At 32.7% G+C, this 20,469-nt stretch overlaps 1 protein-coding gene across 11 annotated transcripts in view; it reads left to right on the forward strand.

Annotated features, from left to right (window-relative positions):
- The window catches only part of LOC125660721 (uncharacterized), a 59,198-nt gene that overhangs the window by 18,628 nt on the left and 20,101 nt on the right, over nt 1–20,469 (forward strand). For 6 of the 11 annotated variants that reach the window (XR_008797979.1, XR_008797980.1, XR_008797981.1 and 3 more), the window contains 6 exons: nt 5,088–5,182; nt 8,910–8,957; nt 9,160–9,207; nt 9,819–9,938; nt 14,174–14,392; nt 19,474–19,758. Coding sequence is in view for 7 of the 11 variants with exons in the window: in XM_056147188.1 (XP_056003163.1) it covers nt 5,088–5,182; nt 8,910–8,957; nt 9,160–9,207; nt 9,819–9,938; nt 14,174–14,392; nt 19,474–19,758 (815 nt within the window). In the remaining 4 variants the exon portion in view is untranslated. Of the gene's footprint in view, nt 1–5,087; nt 5,183–8,909; nt 8,958–9,159; nt 9,208–9,818; nt 9,939–14,173; nt 14,393–19,473; nt 19,759–19,859; nt 19,903–20,469 lie in introns of all 11 variants that reach the window. The other 5 variants (XR_008797982.1, XM_056147191.1, XM_056147193.1 and 2 more) reach the window with 4 other exon arrangements.

Consider the following 20,469-nt stretch of genomic DNA (forward strand, 5'->3'; position numbering starts at 1 on the left):
TGGTTCAGGTCAAACTCACCTGAAAAATTTGGAAATGTTCTCCGTAGGTAGATCCTGGTTGTGAGGTACCGTGACGACGGGTGTTGATGCCCTCTGCATTTACAACAGCTGATATTGTTGTTCTAAACCTCGCCAAGCTGCTTGTTTTTCTCTCCCTTGTCCCCAGGCTGGGGACACGGAATTTCTGTCCATCTTCGCCCTTGATTGCCTGCTCACTATATTGTGAATTTGTGACATGTTTTTCTTGTAGAAAAAATGACATTGAAACCAGATTGCATACACCTGTTTAAAACTGTTAAAGTTAAGTCAGCTTTGTCATGCAAGTGAAAACGGAAGATGAAATCCTTAGCGGATTATAGGTCGTACCACGGATGCTTTGATAGAAATGAAGCATTTCCTGTCGACCGGTCACACCCGCCGTGAATCCTATATTCTGATCAGGTAAACGAAGTAATCCATAGTCAAAATCAATTTGCCAAAAATGACCTAACAATCGATATAAAACACGTCAGACAGCATTTGACCCAATGATGGGTTGTACTGACGAGAACTCGTATCATGGGTGCTTTGATTACGCATCGTACTGATAATGCCAAGTTAATACAGTAAACTGCAGTAGGAACTTCGGTACATTAAGCTGAATTATTTGACATTGCATTCAAATAATCTCCATTATGAATTCTGTCGACGAATATACCAGGCTATGAGCTAAATATGAAAAAGAACTTACTACATTGCTAGAATGGATTACAAAATGTAAGCGGAATATCAAAATTCTGCATTAGACACATAAAAGTAGGTATTATCTACCCTTCTGTGCTTAGTAAACCAGAAGTGATAAAAAATTAGATAAGTTACACAGGGAATACGTTTTGGTTGATCTGACAAAGCTTGTACCAACATTGTCTTTGTTTGTAAGGCTCATTATCACAACTGTATTTTAAACGAACTTGTCATTAATTTCACTTTTGGTCATCCTACTTATATTACTACTGCCCTGGTTCAGTTTTAGACAAATTTAAGGATGTTCTCTCCTGGTTTGAATTTTTTCAGAAGTATTAAACTTTTTTGATAAGCCATTTTAACTGATACATTTTTATCCGAAAGAAATTTAAAACATAAGAAAAAGTATGTTAGTGTGGACTTTAAAGAATTACAGCCCCTCAAAGTTGCCCCTTTGCTGAAACTTAATTTTTCATGAAAATCACCAATTTTTACAAGAAATACACTATAAAACAGATATTAAGGACAGAATAATCTTGGCTTTCTTTTATTATATGAAAATTAAGCATAATTGATTATTTCAATAACTTTTACATAAAATAGATCACCAATTCTACAAAATAAGAGGCATTAATTAACATAATTGGATAAAGTATCACATAAATTTCAAGACCTATTTCATCAAAAAATTCAACCTAGGGAAAATGTCTGTATCAAACTTTTTCTAAAATTACTAATGTATATTTGAATCATATTTTTGCTCAATTTAAATGAAAAAAAAAATGTTTGGGGTAGTATACATTGGAACAAAGATTTGAATCATTTTGTATCCCCATCCCCTTCTTACAATAACATACATTCTAAACAATAACAATATACGATTTGTTATAAAATGTGTATTTTTCAATTCATATTTACAAATTCTACATATTTATTTCATTATATGATAAATAATCAGAAAATAAATAATGTATGCATATATACAATACTAATTCATTTATAACTACAGAATGTGTAAAACATATGCCTCTGCATCAGCATTTTCTAATATCCATGCACTGTGACCATGATCTTTGACCTTCTGACCCCCAAATTGATAGGCATCTTTCCTTATTTGTATGTATCCATATGTCCAAATTTGGTTTGAATAAAATGCAAAGTACTTGAGTTATTATCCAGAAACCAGTTTTAACAATCAACTTCCATGCGGCCATAAGGAAGAAATCTGCACTTCCTGGTATGGTTCTTCAGATGATGATAGCACGACTCATGCCTCTCACTGTGGATAACAAATAAAAAGCAAACATTGGAACTCAATTTCTATCAATACTGTAAATTCTTAACAATAGAACATAATATACTAATAGGTTTACCACCAGACTGCTAATACACCAACTTCAACTAACTCCAATTTTTGTCTAGCCAGGGATTATGTTTTAATGCCTTGTTCAATAAATTGTTGCTCTATAAAAATTTCTTATGCAAAATGTTATATATGAATTTGTTTTTGCATAAATGATTGTTTATAAATTCTACTCAGGATTTGCATTTTCAATACTCTATAAAAAATTTTAACATTATTAAAACTTTTTGACAATTACACTTTGAAGGAATAATTAAAATAAAATTTGATAAAATAATTTAATTTCACAGAACTGAACAGAAACAAATTATCGATGTAGTAGCCAAATAGAAACATATCTATACATGTATATATAGTCAGCAAAATTATTTTTTGTTTTAACTAATTTGTACAAGAACACCGCACCATAGTTCTCTAGATGGGAGAACCCCCCCCCCCCTTTCCCTTTGAATTCATTTTAATGAATTAGATTCGCTGTATACGTGGGCAATTTTTAAAAACAATGATATAGATACACTTTTTAATCAAAATGATGCTTCAATAATGATACTTTGAACGTTAGAAACGAGATTCGCTCATGACCGACTAGGCGGGATCGGGATCGGGAAGATCGCAGATCAAATTAGGTACACATCTATTAGTATCTATTAGTTTGTAGATTTTATTTTCATAAAAAAACTTTCTTGTATATTTAAAAACTTACAAATTCATTCAACACTATATCAGCAACTGTGGTTCCGGTACTACATCGCTAACATCTTCCATTCTCCCCTCTCGTCTGAAACTATGTACAGTACACGTACTGAGCTGTCACCATGTGTGTGGTTGTTACTGCTTGTCTGTAAATTTCTTTGTCTGTCACTCACTCGTCAGAATATCGGATGCAGCCTGATCTATAACTGCCGTTTTACTTCTAACGAATCGTCCATGTATGTTTCTGGACTGCTTTATAATAGACTAAATGCAACATCGTACAGTGTGCGTCTTCGATCTCGAGTTTGTTTACAATCGTAACGTCATCATGAATGTCGTAACATGAGAAAAAAAGTAAAAAAATTGTCATGTTTTAATTAATTTTTGTTAGTTTATTAACATTACTTACAAACAAAAACATATATTAATGTTCTATTTTGTGCATACGAAATAAAACACACGCATCATCATAATTACGACTTTAAAAAGTATGGAGATTCACTCGCGGTAAAATTACCACGAGAGTACATCCTTAATATCCTAGTCAATGAGTCGGATGAATATGTACTGGATTCCTAAACATTATAAAAACTCTTACAAACAAAAATACATTTGCTGAATCCAGTAACTGTTCTACAAAGCCTCTACCATTACTCCCCACGAAAATGTTACCTGCTGTGAAAGAGAAATTTCAGACGTACCGTGCAACTTTCACATGCCAGTAGATGGTGAAATTCAAATGTGGATTCCAAGAATTTTTAAACAACTTTTAGTAAACTTGAAATCACAAAGCTTTTCTCAAATCAGCAACCTCAAAACGTCTTGCTTTTCAACACTTTGACACAACCATTCCTCACGATACATTGAAGAGTAGACTTTATGACATCATAGTCAGTGTCTTCTTCAACAAAAATAGAAAATGAAAATGCTAATATCTAGTGATCAGTCATCCAAAAGATCACATTGTTAAACACCACTCTAATAGCACACACAAGTACTTTGAATTTGAAATTAAAATTATGCTAGAGTTCCTCATTGACAATATCTTCAAAGTCTTTCGTGATCAGCTATTTCAAAAGTCAGTTGTAAGTCATATGGACACGAATTGTTCTCCTTTGTTAACTGGTCTGTTCTTATATTTTTATGAGACAAAATTTATTCAAAAACTTCGACGTGACAAAATATCTTACTGTGGCTTTCTCTGTGAAATTTAGATATATCGATGACGTTTCATCTATTAACAATAATAATTTTCATTCATGTCAATTTGATGTATCCCTTTGAACTCGAAATAAGTGACACAAGAGAGTCGTCAACGTGTGCTGCATACTTAAATCTTTTTATTGAAAATAGTTATTAACGTCAAACCAACAACTCAACTTCATGACAAACTGGATGATTTCAGCTTCCCCATCGTCAACTTCCCACATTTGTGTAGCTGTATTCCATTATCACCCGCATATCTATGAACTGATTCGATACACAGGAGCTTGCTCTGCGTATCATCAGTCTTTAAACCAAGCCGGGTACTGGCAAAGAAATTAGTGGTCTCGCTTAAAGTCGGCATTTCGCAAATTCTATGGTCGTTAAAACAATCACTTTGGCAATATAACCCATCACTGAGTCAAATGCTGTATGACTTGTTTTATACCGATTGTTATATCATTGGTGGCACGCAGACTGATTTTGACTAGAGATAACTCCATTTACCTGATAAAGATATAAAGCTCACGGCGTATGTGAAAACACGACAGGGGATGCATAGTCCTAGACACCTGATCTCATCTCTGGCATATCCAGAGGTTCGTGTTTACCCAACTCTCAATTTTGTATTGCTTATAGCAGTTATGAGAATGCCCACTGCAGTTATTCTTCACCTTTCATTCATTCTAATGCACACATCCTAAACATTTAGTCCAGATAATCTATGCAATGTAAAACGATAAAGAAACAGAGTTTTGTGTTCTAAAAAAAGAATCCGTTCATTGCACTTGAATTTGTGACGAGCATTTAAGTATATATATATATATATATATATATATATATATATATATATGTATGTATGTATGTATGTGTGTGTGTGTGTGTGTGTGTGTGTGTGTGTGTGTGTGTGTGTATATATATATATATATATATATATATATATATATATATATATCAAAAACCTTTGGCGAAGAAAAAGATTTGGTTTTTCAATTGTCAATGTAAGTTGAGATAACCGAATGTAAAATGACTTTAGATTTTTAATGAGTTTCACGTTTTACCTGGAGATAATAAGTTTGACAGGGATTTATTTCCTACATTACAGATTCATCATCCCTATCGTTGTTCTGTCTGTATCCATTGTTATAATTCTTAGCAGTGTCATTTTATTGAAAAAGAAGAAAGTTTGCAGTACACAAGGTATATTTCAATATTATCTAGCAAAAATTCCGCTTAAATTATAATAGCTTAATTTCTTTTGTAAGCTCTAGGTTGTTTTTTTTCCAGACCTCTAAAATGGTAACAAATATTCAAATGTGAAATCTCAGAACTAGTCTCAAATCAACAACGTCAAAACATGACTTTTCAACACTTTTACACGACCATTCCTCACGATGAATGAAATACTTTACTTTCTGACATTATATACAGTTGCGTCTGCAATAAAAATGGACAAAGAAAATAGTCATACATTATGATCAGCCACTCCTCAAAAGAATAATTTGCTAAACACCGCTATTATTTCACACACAAGTATTCTAAAGTTGAAATTAAGAGTCTGTCTAGCAAAAAATCATGCAATACTGTCCAAATCGTAGGTTACCACATCTTGATGAAATTTGTTGTGTAGGTAGACATCCGAAGTAGTAATTGAAAATTACTCCCCAAAAATATGCTATTTTCAACATGGCTGCCATACGCAGCGCCATTTGTATTTTGCATATTTTCATCAATATCGTATATAAAAATCCAGAAAATTAAATTTATTTTTTTCAAAAGTATTTCTAGTTCGTCAATAGGACCTCGCATTGGGTCAAATGCTGTCTGACGTGTTTCATACCGATTGTTAAGCCGTTCTTGGCACACTGATTTTGACTGCGGATAACTCCGTTTACCTGATTAGGATATGGGGCTCACGACGGGTGTGACCGGTCAACAGGGGATGCTTACTCCTCCTAGGCACCTAATCCCACCTCTGGTGTGTCCAGGGGTCCGTGTTTGCCCAACTATCTATTTTGTATTGCTTGTAGGAGTTATGAGATTGATCACTGTTTGTTATCTTCACCTTGCACACTCATCTTCCAAAAACGACACAAGTCATAATCAAACATGAAACACATCAAAGGGCAGACAACTCCTCAAAATCGGCATATTGCCAACTTTTCAGAAATGAAGGAAAAGTACAAATTGGAAGGGTAAGATCTTCCAAGAGCAGGCTAGGAAATAATTCATTTCCATACTACTGTCACAATTGACTACTAACATCATTAAATCATATTATTGAGCTTGGCATTTAAAAATCATATGAGATATTAGGGTTTAGATAATGTCTGTTTTTAAAAAAAAATGTAGAAAAAGTTATGTGTATATCTATATTTTTCAACCAAAATTAAATTTAAACATCAAGAAATGAATTACATAACAACAGCAGACAATAACCTTGATATAAGTCATAATCAAACATGCAACATATCGAACGGCAGACAACTCTTAAAACTGGCACATTGCCAATTTCTGAGAAATGAAGAAAAAGTAGATATTTGAAGGGTCAAATCTTTTAAGAGCAGGCTAGGAGATAATTTTTTTTTACACTTATGTCAAAATAGACTACTAAACATCATTAAAGCATGTTATTGAGCTTGGCATCTAAAAATCAATTAGGTATTAAGGGTTTAAATAATGCCTTTTTCTTCAATAACATCTACATAAAAGATTAAATTAATGTACCATACATTTATGTTATTGGACTAAAATTAAATTCATACTTCATTCAATGAATTTCCTAGTTACAAATGACAAAGGTCTTCAAAAAGTAACATTAGTCAATATTAAACATACAAGTCAATATTATACAAAGGGCAGACAAGTCTTCAAAATTGTCATTTTTGTACAAGGACGGTACTTCATATTAACAGTTTTTTTTTTAAATTACAAGCTGGGTAATATATTTTTCAAATAGTACTTTTAAGATAATACATTTAATATTACTGATATAATTAGTAAGTTTGGCTTAAAGTTTAAAAATCAAGTGATACATTAGATAATTTAATTCTTCAAAATTGTTGAATTCACATAAATTCATTGACTACAATTATATTTGTAATTTTTCAACATATTTCAAAGTTATAACTGACAATGACCTTAAATATTGACAAGTCAAAATTAGATATGCAAAACATAAATGGTAGACATCATGCGACGACCAGTTTTAAAACAGGTCAAATAATCAAAAACACAGTAACTCCCATTTCCAAATCAGAATATGCAATCTCTACCCAGAGTTATCGTTCCCGCTACGCTCCACTAATACCTCTGTCAACGTCGAAAAAAAGTATATCAAACTGTACTAAAACTAACTTAGCATATTGAACTGTAATGATAATATCTAAGCAAATCAAACATTTGTCTGAATTTTTTAGAGCGGAAGATGGTAAATATGAGACATCGGTTTTGTATAAATATTCATTCATTCAATAATACTAGCATTATCATGGAATTCATTGTTTTTTTTAACCTACTTTTTAGATTTAAAGCTTAAAACGAAAACCTGTAAAATTATTATTCATGATGCAGTAGGTAAAAGTAAGTTTTGCCAAGAATCTTGAAGTAGGTAAAAGTAAGTTTTGCCAAGAATCTTGACATTTAGACGTTGATAGAGTGTTGTAGCGTAGTGTAATACGCCCTCTGGTGAGATATTGCAGAATATGATCCTTGAGTTAACTCAGTTGAAAGGGTAGATTGGGTGGTACATGTAGTACTTTCCTGAGAGAAATTCCGTGCCACATAATCTGCAAAAGAGCGGAGAAAGATAATATAACACAATACTATTTTTAAATAATTCTAGATATAAAAACCGCACAAAGTGAAACCTAAATGGAGAAAAAATGAGATAATAATGCATGCGTGATCTCCAAGCTGGGGGTGGGGGCAGAGTTCACAAATTAACAATATTATGTATGAAGTTTCTCCAATCAAGGAGCTTTCTACAATTGAAGGGGAAAATGTTTTACCTGTAAAAGGGGTATCAGTAGTAAATAGAACCTTGATAATGATATATACCAATCACTACATATTATCATATGACATTCACAAATGACGTCAAACATACATTACATGTTTAAGTTATACAACAAAGTCAGCAAATGTTCGATTTTCACAATAAAGATACCAGTCAGAAATTACAGTTGATATCATAAATAATCATTCATAAAAATTATTCATAAAATGTGTAGATTGATTACGAATAATATGATGTCACATAATGAATGGAATTGAAATCATCTATCCTATCTCGCTCACAGACGTAAATTATTGTATGTGTGAAATTCTACATGTAGTGCATAGTTTTCAATATACATCACTTGTTAAGCAATATAAAGTAATACAATGTGCATGATTTTGTCTTGTGTATCTCTGTGATGACCTTTCAGTAAACTGCAAGGATTGTGTTTCTTATTTCTCATTGTACTCATTTATACTAATTGATAGAGTTGAAAATTAAATTGCTCACTGTTTTGAATATAAAATACCATTGAGTAAACTTAGTGGTAAAAAAAAAAGAATATAATATAAACCATTGTTATCATGGAATAATTGAATTGAACACACTTCATTGACGTTAAAACAATGTTATTGACTATCGACTGACTGTCAGCTGTAGACTGGTAAAATAAATTTCTCAAAATCTTGTGAAAAAAGATATATTTTTGAGAAGCTAATTTCTCTCAAGAGCAGGTGAAAAAATAGATGAAAATAAAAATATTCTTTAAATATTCGATTATAACCCTTCGTAAGACTATTCAGGTCCATGCATTTTATTTCTTGCTATTACACCGAATATGAAACATCTTATTTGTTTCAACAATGCAAAGAATTCAAAATCAAATAAGGTGTTCATTGATTTCTTTTCCTTTTTGATCTTTAACAGAAAACAACCGTCCCTTTTCGGAACAGAATGAACATAATGAACCACAAGGTAGTAAAACTACATATGCATTGTATGTACGGAATATTGATTAATGAATAGATGGAATGCAAATCACTTTTATGATTAATGCAGGATTTGGCCATATTTTAGCCATATCTCGGTTGTGAATTTGATGAATACAAAACATCTTATAGATTTAGATATTTCTGAGAAAATGACTGAAATAAAACATATCCGTTTCTTTTTATAGAGAAGGCTGCGTTACTGGATGGAAATGAAATTCCCGTTGAACCAAGAGGTATTGAATATTCATTAGCTCGTTTCAATGATACATACTGTACTGTAGATACTTATTGAAAATACATGGTTTTATCTAACAGCGAGTAAGCTATAGAAAATTCATCACATTTTGACTACGGAGAACTCCGTTTACCTGATCAAGATATAGGGCTCTCGGCGGGTGTGACCGGTCGACAGGGGATGGTTATTCATCCTGGTCACCTGATCCAACCTCTGGTGTATCTAGTAATCTGTGTTTGCCCAACTCTCTATTTTGTATTGCTTATAGGAGTTGATCACTGTTCGTTATCTTCGCCTTTCATTCAATGTTATATACTACAAAAAGGATACAGGTGCGGGAGACACATTTGTTGAAATTGTGTTGGACATGACCCGTTTATGAAAAAAAAGGTGTAGTCTTTCTTCGAAACTTGGATAAATATTAAGTCAAATCACTCAACGGATGATTCAAGTCCAGTGTTCATTGACATTTTAAATAGTTGTTATTCTGCTATTTTAGTTAATTTTCTTTATCTAATATTGTTCAAATGTCTATCCTTTTGTTCAGTCAGGATGCATTACCCTACATCTCTAAATGGTATAAATAACTTTTTCATTTATTTTGAATAGATGTGCAGATATTACCTGAAGGTTCACAGATATCGAAGATCTCCTTTAGCGTGCTATTAACAGATATAAGTAAAATATTACCAGTGGAGAAGATGGCGTATATTAGGAATTATTTGAAAGGTAAACGTTTGAGGGAGTGTAAGACGCGTGTATTATGTTTTCGATAAGATTAACGAAATTATTAGTTTCAAAGAACAAGGTAGGATAGTATACATAAAAAGGCGAAAATTTTTGTCTGGAATTAACCTTAATCAGCGTTTTAAGGAAGTAAAATATATGCCAGGTATATTATATCAACAAAAGCAGAATGATATTCCTAAATGGATAGCATTATGACATCATGAATAAGACATTTCCCGCCTTTTTCTCAAAATAAGCCTGAAAACTGTCAAATGTCATACTGATTATTGCTTAGGAAAAGATGTGCGCATTTGTCAAGCAAAATGAAAATGATATATAATGTGTATTATTTTAAGATGAACAACATGCTTGAATATGAATTTGCTCGACGCATGCGCTGTATGTTGTCTGAAAGGAAAACTACCTGAATTTGTGGATATTTTCATAAAAAATGGCATATTATTCAATTTTATGCCAACTTCAAGCTCTCGTTATATGTCACAAATCATTTTGCTGATGAAACTGAGCGAATTTTGGGTTTGCTAATCTATTTCTTATTTGAATGACAGGGTTTGAGCTCAAAGAGAAATCATCGATATTTTGGGCAAGATGACTTTAGAAACTGTACCTACTTCTTTAAAATGATTAGTAACGACAGGATGAAAGTGTGCCAGTCAGTGCACTGATATGTCTGGAAAGATGACTGAATGTCAGAGCTCCAGTTTCATCCTCTAAACGAGCTTTTATAGTAGTTGTGGATGGTAGAGGAAATGCAAGGTTAATCTATTGAATTGAACTCGTGTTCTGAAGGATAAATGCCCACTATATGTCTTTACAGTTTTAGAGTTTGGTGAGAACTGGTTTTCGTGGTATTCTCACTATATCTAACAATCACGTGTACATGTTGAATGAAACGTTGCCTAAGTTAACGCATAAAACGAGATCCCGATAGGCATACAAATGTACTTTATATCAACGCGCGGCGGATTAGGAGACGAAATATTGTGTACGATATTCCGTATCCAAAAAACATGTATCATTAGGCAAATAAAAAAAAAGATTGGTTCTCAAGTCCCACCGCATTTAATTTTACCTCACCGCATAAAACTATTTTTTCGTAAAACAAATCAGATTATTCTGAAATTTGTTGCTTTGACTTGACCAGTTTTAAATTTAAAAGGACCAGATCTGCGGTTTTTTTTTTGTGTATACAAGCTGAAAAGTGATATAACTCTGCCCGAAATAGGCATACATTTATAGATTAGTGGGTGATAGAGAAAACGTGTATGCTGTCATGTTTTGGACTCTCACTGTAGTTAAGTCTTAAAATGGGGCATAAAATATTTTGGTAACTGCGGTGCCAACATGCATCTATGAGTACATGTAAATTATGTGAATCAATGGATTCACGTTGGGTCTGAGTGGTGGACACCCCCTTCCAAATACACCAGTTATGCAGTCGATTGGTCAAATGGCGAGAAAAAACCGGATTCGTTTGACAAAGTGATACTATTAGTGGATATAAATAAAACTGTTAGGCTTTTTGTTAGATTCATTCTTGTTGAAAATACAGATGCGATTCAGAGTTAAAACAGACACAAAACCATACACTGTACTTTCAATGGCCTTCAATGGCTTTCAACAGAAACATATTCCCCAAATGCTCAAACTGCTAAAACTGTGCAAAAAATTGTTTCCTGTATTGTGCTATAGTGTATCGGTGCAGCCCTGATTTTTTGCTGCTGAACAAAATTATATCAGTACGCACGTGGATATGAATTACAGGATGTCAAACCACTTCATAAATTCTCTGTTTGACAATTTTTTGGGAGGAAGATCTTGTGCTATATGAATCAAAGTGAGATTCCGTATTTCAGTTGCCGGTTATACAAGCAGCTGACATTATATTGGACAATATACCAGAATAACTATTCAAAAAAGGAAATATACAGTTAGACAATAGTTTCGGGAGGTAATAGGCTGGCATCCAGGAATCTTTTATATAAGGGAACGGGATGGAAACCATTGTCAAAGCGCAGTGAATATCATAGTCTTATCAAACTTTAGAAGATGTACCATAATATGACTTCCAAGTATCTAAACAACACCATCCAGTCTAAAAAAAAAATCCAGGTAATAATTACAACACAAGAGCAAATAATGCATTGCAGGAAATCAAATCTAGAACCAATCTATACATTAATTCATGTTTTACTAGCTATAGTAAGGAAATGATATGTCCTTCCTTTAATTTCTCGCAACAATATTCGAAGTTCACTAAATGTACATGTACGTAAATGTAGGTTATGATACAAGGGGAAATTCAAGAACCAGATAGAAATGGTTGGAAATCAATTACTATTCAGGTTCAAAGACTAAACCAGGAAAAAAGACAAATTCATAATTAAGTTTAGGTATCTAACCAAGTCAATGAACTGTGAAATATAGATGATGATGAATAATTTAGCTACATTGTTGCATTACTAGGATTGAAGTTTAAATTAGTGTAGTACTCTTATCTTCAGAAATTGATGTAAACTTTAAGCTGGTGTGGATGTGACTCCACTAGTTTTTATCAAATGTAGAAGCAATCTTAATATGTAGCAATTATGAAATGAACATCTGCAAGCACAACAAAAAATACCAAAAAATCTGATAATTCACACTATTTTTTAAGTCCAAGGGTTATAAATCAATAAATGAATTTCTACAAGCACAAAAAAAAACCCCAGTCTGCAATCTGATAATTCAAGCTATTTTTCCAAGTCCAAGGGCCATTACTCAGTGAAAAATCAATGAACCGAAACCGAATTCAAACTTAATCTGTAACTTGTTATGGCAAGGCAACGTACTAAATATGAAATAAATATCCGCAAGAACAGAGAAAAAGTGCCGAAACTGATTTGCAGGACTGACGCACAGACAGGCAGACGGAACCTAAAGTCCCTTTCCACTTCGTCTGTAGGGACTAATTATGCAATTCACGTCTTTGTATTTGTAAAGAAGTTGAAAGTACGGATTATTTTCTTTTACACTGTAATATATACTCCAGAGTTAGGATCAATACAAGTCTGACACAGCCATATTCACTTAATGTAGAATTATTGTTATGTGGTAAGGTTAATTTATCTGAAAGTAAAAAAACAACATTGTTATCCAGTCCAGAAATTTCGTACTGAAAGCAAAAAAGAGCTGAGCCGACTGTGAGTGTTGTTCTACTATATTTGTTACTGTTATATTGTACATAGAATATTAATATGTGCATCAGGCTTGTATTAAGTTCAAAATGTATGTTTGTTTATCGAAATTTCATATGGTATTATTCTACAAAATGTTACTTCAGCATTGTCTATAGTTTGCTTGAATTTCATCTGCATCGACACTTATTACATACACATGTGTGTTGTATTTTTTTCAATACTCAATTCCATCTCTTCTCTCTTTTCCCTTTTCCTTTTTCTCATGTATTATTGAATAATTAGTATATGACTTACTATTCTTAGACTTTTCATTCACCTCTCGGGTTAGAATAGGTCTTCAGTACCTTTGCTTGTCGTAAGAGGCGACTAATTGGGATGGTCCTTTAGTTGAGATCGCAAAAACCGAGGTTCCCTGTCACAGGAGACGGGACACGATAAAGATCCCCCTGCTTAAAAGACGTAAGCCATCATATGCCTAAATTTTACGGCCCTTCACCAGCGATGATGATGTCTCCAGTTGAATCAATTATTCTTAAGAGGGACGTTAAACAATATTCAACAAACCAAACATTCACCTCTAACCTCTAACATAATGAGAGTGGGATTAATATAAGTCTTTTGTTTCTCCCAATCTATTATAGTGCAGTAGTAGTTTGTTAACATAGATATCAACCAAAATTGTAGTATGCGATAACATTTATAAAGAAATACTATAAATTACAAGTACTTTGACAAAGTCTTATTGCTACATTTTTCCAAACCACATATTATCCGTCGTATATAAAAATCTTTAAATTATTTAATTGCATGTGTGCTTAATAAAATGATGTTCTGCCATCATTGATGTTTGATGAAAACATCTAAAATGTTGATTTAGAATAAGTCAGTAACAAATTTTCCCCGCTGCATATCTAAAAGAAAATTATTCCGATGTCAACATATTTCTTTTTAATTTACTTAGTAATTCTCTTGAATAGAACATCATTGATGACTGTAATTGTGCATTCTATCAAAATAAACATTAACATTTTACAGATATCGGTGAAGATGACCTTTGCGTGAAGGATGACAGAGAGATGTTCGGAAAGTTTGCGGATCGTTTCAACTTGGAACACAATATACACTACCTGCAAGCAATATTGATGAGAATTTTGAGCCCCTTGTCAGAAAGTCAGACAGTTTTTGAGATGTGTCGTAACTATGCAGAAGCAAAATCGAGTGTGTTGTATCTTGAACAAGACAAAAGACCTCCAGGTACGGTACTTGAGCATTGTGAAGGTCTGAAATAAATGTAAACCAATTTCAATTCGCGTGTAAGAATTCTTCGAACGATCCGTTGGCAACTTTGAGTCAATGATATTCATTGTCTCGAACCCGTTGTTCATGTTTTATTAGTGTCTGTAGCAAAGGTATGTTATAAACGTAACAAAACTTTTTACACAACGTTCAACATTTTGAGTTCAAAATAAACCTAAATTTCTAAATAAATATGTGGAAATTATGTTCTAAGTTATCTCTTCACCATATCAGAATGCATTTGTTGATATAGAAAAGAGAACTATATTCAAGGAAACCTGAAAGATTTGCCCCTGCTTCAAATATTTTGATAACGATCAAGAATCTTTTATGTTCCTTGGTTAATATGACCTGCCAGGTAGCCTTTGCTTGTTACTTGATAAAAGCAGTGAAAACAGGACAGTGATGTGAATTGAAAAAAATGTCATTAATATGAATTGAAAAAATGTCATTTATTTTGAAAGCGAAAGTTACATAACAGAATAAACTAGTGGGGGCCAAAGTGAATCGAAAACAAAAATATAAGAACATATGTATCGCATAGGTATGATATGCAATCAGACCCCCTACAACGCATAATTAAATAGCGAAATAGAGCTGCCTGCAATGAAATAAGATGGTTTTTACAAATAAAAAATATTTTTTGTGTGCACAAAATAAATTGAGCATTCTTTGGACCCCAAGTGACCAAAGCGTAGTAACGGCACGCTGTGATTGGTTAACCATGGAATAGGCTATGGACGGGACCCTAAAACAAAACATTAGATCATCTAAGTTTGCCTGATCGGAGATTTCCACCCAAGACAGCGACGATAAGAAACATACCAATATGAGGCGTCCCAAAAAGGGGACCTCAAACAGACAATTTCCCGTACCCAATATCCGACAAACGTGAAAGAAACAAATGTAACATGCTATACAAATTTTACATATCCAAAATAATACGTAATAGAACATACACAATGAACACGTTACATAAAAGTCATTATCTACCATAATTACATTATTATATGTGAATTTCGCTTTAAATTTTGGGAATGATATGACCTATATAGCTTGAATCACTATAATTTCAGATGTAATCTTTCCAAACGGATATAACACTAACTATTAAAGACACTTAGGAACTAAAGGAACATCTTGCAAATTAATCGTAAAATAGAAACATATGTTAAACATATGAATAACATATGTTTTGAAACATATGGTAGTCATATAAAAGGATCACTCAAGGTAAACGTATGTTTACAAACATATGATTAAGATATTTGTTTAGCATATTTGTTGATAATATACAGTAGATAAAATGTTAGTATTAGTCCGTGATAAATAAATATGTATTTTGTTTACATTGTTTTCATGGTGTTGATATACGTGTAATCAACGTTTATCAGCTTTTGGTGATGTATGCGATTTCGAAGTACCTCTCCAGAAAAAAAAGCAATTTATGTCGGAATGAACAAGCGTTTATTCATGTCTCTGGATACATATTTACTATTCAGTTTGCGCTGTACGTGAAATAAAAGGAGGAATAATCAATACTTATTCCCCGAGGGTCTCTACAGCCCAGTAGCTAAGTACTTCGTTACTAGCTTGAAAATACGGATGTATATTTAATTACGGTGATAAAATTTAGAAATTCATTTCAAAATTAAGGTTTATCTCCCTCATGCATAGCTCTTATCCTTAGACGAATTTGATTCTATTTTTTTTTTTTGGCACTCTGTTTTCCCCTAAAATAGCTCTTAGGGCCTACAAGTTTACTGTTATTTCTGATTTCAAAAATTTCGGCTTGAGCATCACTGAAGAGACATTGTTTGTCGAAATGCGCATCTGGTGCATCAAAATTGGTACCGTATAAGTTTTACATTATGACTCCTTGGTCGAGGCCTCTGCTGGTGGAATATTAGTCCCCGAGGGTCTCTACAACGCAATAGCTAAGTACTTCGTTACTAGCTTGAAAATACGGATGTATATTTAATTGCTGTGATAAAATTTAGAAATTCATTTCAAAATTAAGGATTATCTCCCTCATGCATAGTTCTTACCCTTAGAAGAATTTGACTCTACCTTTTTGGCACTCTGTTTCCCCCTAAAATAGCTCTTAGGCCCTACAAGTTTACTGTTATTTCGAATTTCAAAAATTCCAGCTTGAGCATCACTGAAGAGACATTGTTTGTCGAAATGCGCATGTGGTGCATCAAATTTGGTACCGTATAAGTTTTAAATTTAGACGCATACAGGTGTACATTTATTTGTAATAATATTATATTAGTATTAGGCATGCAAATATGTCATAAATGTGCAATCATGCGTGTATATCTGTACAAAATACCAGACGATTTACATACAAGATCAATTCATTTAAATTCAATTCATTGGCATACCTACTAAAATATTTTCCCACTATATAGAAAGAAAAAGTAGTACTTAGTGAACATAAAAATTCAATTACCAGCATTATTGTCAGATGCTCTTTTTCTGGCAGTAGCTGTTGTAGGGAGGAATATTTTGTGAGTAACTTTGATCCACGTCCGGTGGTTGTGGCTGCTTGATGGTAATGCCCTCTGTATCAACTTTCTTGTTGTGTACTTATTTCAGAAAGAAAAAAATTATGATACTTGTTAACATAAATGAATACCCCACTGCATCCAATCTTGGGGCTTCCCCAATTAAATGTGAAATAAGCTAGATACATTTACACCACATCATTCAATTTTGATTCTCACAATGTTTGACCTTGATATTTAATAATGATTTTCATATCACTACAATATTTCTTAAACCAATCCTGGGCCCATAAAGTATTTAAATTAAATAAGAAATATGACATTTTTTTAAAGACGGAGAAAAGCCTACAGACTAGATCTTCAAAAAACATACCAACAGAAACAAAAAATGGAGGGGATATGTTTGTAGCGATTGTAAACATTAAAAGTTTTTGTCAATCCCTGCTGTAAGTTGCTTGTAATTTGGTATTGTTTGTCAGTATCAGTACCTCTCTATAAAATCTCCATACCAGTAATACTGGTAGGAAGAGGGTGGGGGGGGGGGTAATAAAAGCCATATCGCAAACATTTCCGAAAGATTATTATCATTAACGTACGTGTATGTACTCTACAGTTAATTTGAACATACAAAGCTTACGAAAAAATGAGCCTGTCATCGTATCAAAGGTGAAGGAATCCTGAAAAATTTATGATAATTGCAAACTCATTCTTAAGGTGCCGGAAGGAGGGGGGGGGGGGTGGACGCTGGAAACAAATATGCTCTTTGTGTGGTTGCATTGCTTAATGCTATCAACATTGCAACATTTCAAATACAGTATATATATATATATATATATATATATATATATATATATATATATATATGTGTATGTATATATATATATATATATATATATATATATATATATATATATATATATTTATCTATCTATCTGTCTATCTATCTATCTATCTATCTATTTATATTGTTTATATAATGTAGTAAGCGTAAAGTTAGCCCAATGTGTTGTTCAGGGAAGGGAGGGGTCTAAAATATGCCTAATATCTTGATGTAGTAATTGTTCCTGTAGACTTATTTCAACAATAAATGAGAGTTTTATATAAACTGAACTTGCACATTGTTGAGAATCTTCCACGACTTTGTCCTGTAGAGTTCTAGTGATGTTTCGGGCAAACAACTGCATCTTCACGGCCACGAGCAGCTTGTTAAGAATCTTCAATTAGATTTCCCGTTAGTTGTTGCGATTATTGATAGCTCTAAATATCAATATAAAGAAAATACTTATAAATGCTAAATCAGCTATGTCTAATATGCGAATGTTTGTGCTGAATATACAGAATTTCCTGATATTAGCAAATCGTTTACAAATTACATCGTCGTTTGTGGTTACCCTTCTCTCCTTGTTTAGTTCTGATATACACTGCTTATAACCTGACATTATATACAAAAAGCATACTTTTGAATGTAAGCCTAAATTTGGCATTAATTCCGTCTTTCTACTCACTGTTAGAAAGTCTTTCTCCGCTCTCCCTGACATAATCGATTGTCTGCCAGTCCGCACACGTACTATGAATCTTCCTAGTCACATCGATGCTATAATTGCATGAACTTTTTAAACAACGAGTGTTAAGTGTGTAAATTACATCGACAGATATAATGACAAAGCTCTTTTGCAAGATTCTTCCGCGATCGAGAAACGCAATTCAAAATAATTTCACGTCATATTTAGTATGATGTTTTATAGCTTAGAACCACGTCATACAATATAACCTACAACTAAGTCCAGAGAGTCTCTATTATACTATAAACCGGTTTGCTCTGATTGAGTCAAAACCTTGTGATTTGTTTTAATAAATGTGACTAGTTTTCAAAACTCTGTAACATTTTTAGTCTTAGTTGTAAGTTCTTTTGTAAAACATGACCAAGATCCATTACAGCGATTTTGAGTCTATATTATACTATAAAACCGGTTTGCTCAGATTGTGTCAAAACCTTGTGATTTTTTTTTTTATAAATGTGACGAGTTTTTAAAACTCTGTAACATTTTTAGTCTTAGTTGCAAGTTCTTTTGTAAATTATGACCTAGACCCATTGCAGCGATTTTGAGGGGTGGGTGTATTCCAAAAAACAAAAATATGTATAAATTATACATCCCCACCCCCTTTTGATCATACGTTAATCATATGTTCAAAATTGTATATGTTTATCATATGTTGAACATATGTTAAACATATCAAGTTTTCACGTTGTGTTAATCATTTGTTTGAAGTTTGCAGTATGTTCAACATATGTTTCAAACATACGTTAAACATATGGTTAATTAATATGTTCATCATATGTTTAACATATTTTAAACATGTGTTTAACATATGAATATCCAATCTTATGTTAAACATATGATGCAATTTTACCTGTATAATATTTTATCGGCTATTCGCAATTGTTGGTTGAAAGCAGTATAAAGCGATGTAAAATAAGCCCCAGCGTTTCTCATGTAATATGAAATTAATTCTAACTTATTTTGACAGTTGATGGTTTCACAGAAATATCCTTTCATATCAAAGGAAGTGCAGTGTCGTCAGAGAAGATTGAGGATTTAAGAAAATTGATAGCTCTAATCTTAAAAGTGCAACTTGAAAATGTCCTATACCGAAGTGGTGAGATAACTCAAAGTTTTCTTTTGAAATTTATGATACCCGAAGAAAATGCAAGAATACTTCAAGACAAAGATGTGTTATATTCACGTCAACTGAGTGAAATTGGTGTGGATTCCCTTCGATTACATGGAAAAGAAATAGAAATTCACCATCCAGGTAGAATAAAATTGAATGCTTTCAGATTTACAATTGTAACACGTAAGCATTATGATCTTATACATGTATTCTATATCCTGTTCAAATGTTTACCTATTAAGTTTCCAGATGTCTTTGAAAATTCCATGTAGCCTGCTCAAGTGGGTAATTCATACAAAGGATACCGTATAGTATATGTATATATGCATGCATAATTTCGAATTCATAGAGTAGAGTATAGCAATTTACATAGTGATATTCATATTCATGCTTTTGATATTATACACGTTTTGTTTTAATGCTATTGATATACCCACTGTACAATTTAAAAACCAACCAAAACATTGAAGGTTGAAGGAAGCTCCCGATAATGATAGTTTACATTCATTCGTGACCAGTCATGATACTTTTATATTAAAGAACACATTCTAAAAATGGGAAAATTCTACTGTGTCTATAATTTTGTACTATGAAGGTTCCCTGTTGGCTTCTTCTCGTAAAACATTTCATACTGTTAACTTTGAGACTTTAAGACAATCTTTGATTAACTAAAGGAGAACATTTGATACTACTGTTGACCATAGTGAAAATATCTACAATATTGTGTAGTAATTTATAGTAACTTGAATTCGACCTGTATTCATACTCTTCTGTTCCAGCATATCGCCTGTTTTCCTGCTCACGAATGCTCTAATTTGTGTGTTGCTAAATAATTTAGGAATGTAATTAAGC

Source organism: Ostrea edulis, chromosome 8 (assembly GCF_947568905.1).
Source record: "Ostrea edulis chromosome 8, xbOstEdul1.1, whole genome shotgun sequence".
Taxonomy (NCBI): domain Eukaryota; kingdom Metazoa; phylum Mollusca; class Bivalvia; order Ostreida; family Ostreidae; genus Ostrea; species Ostrea edulis.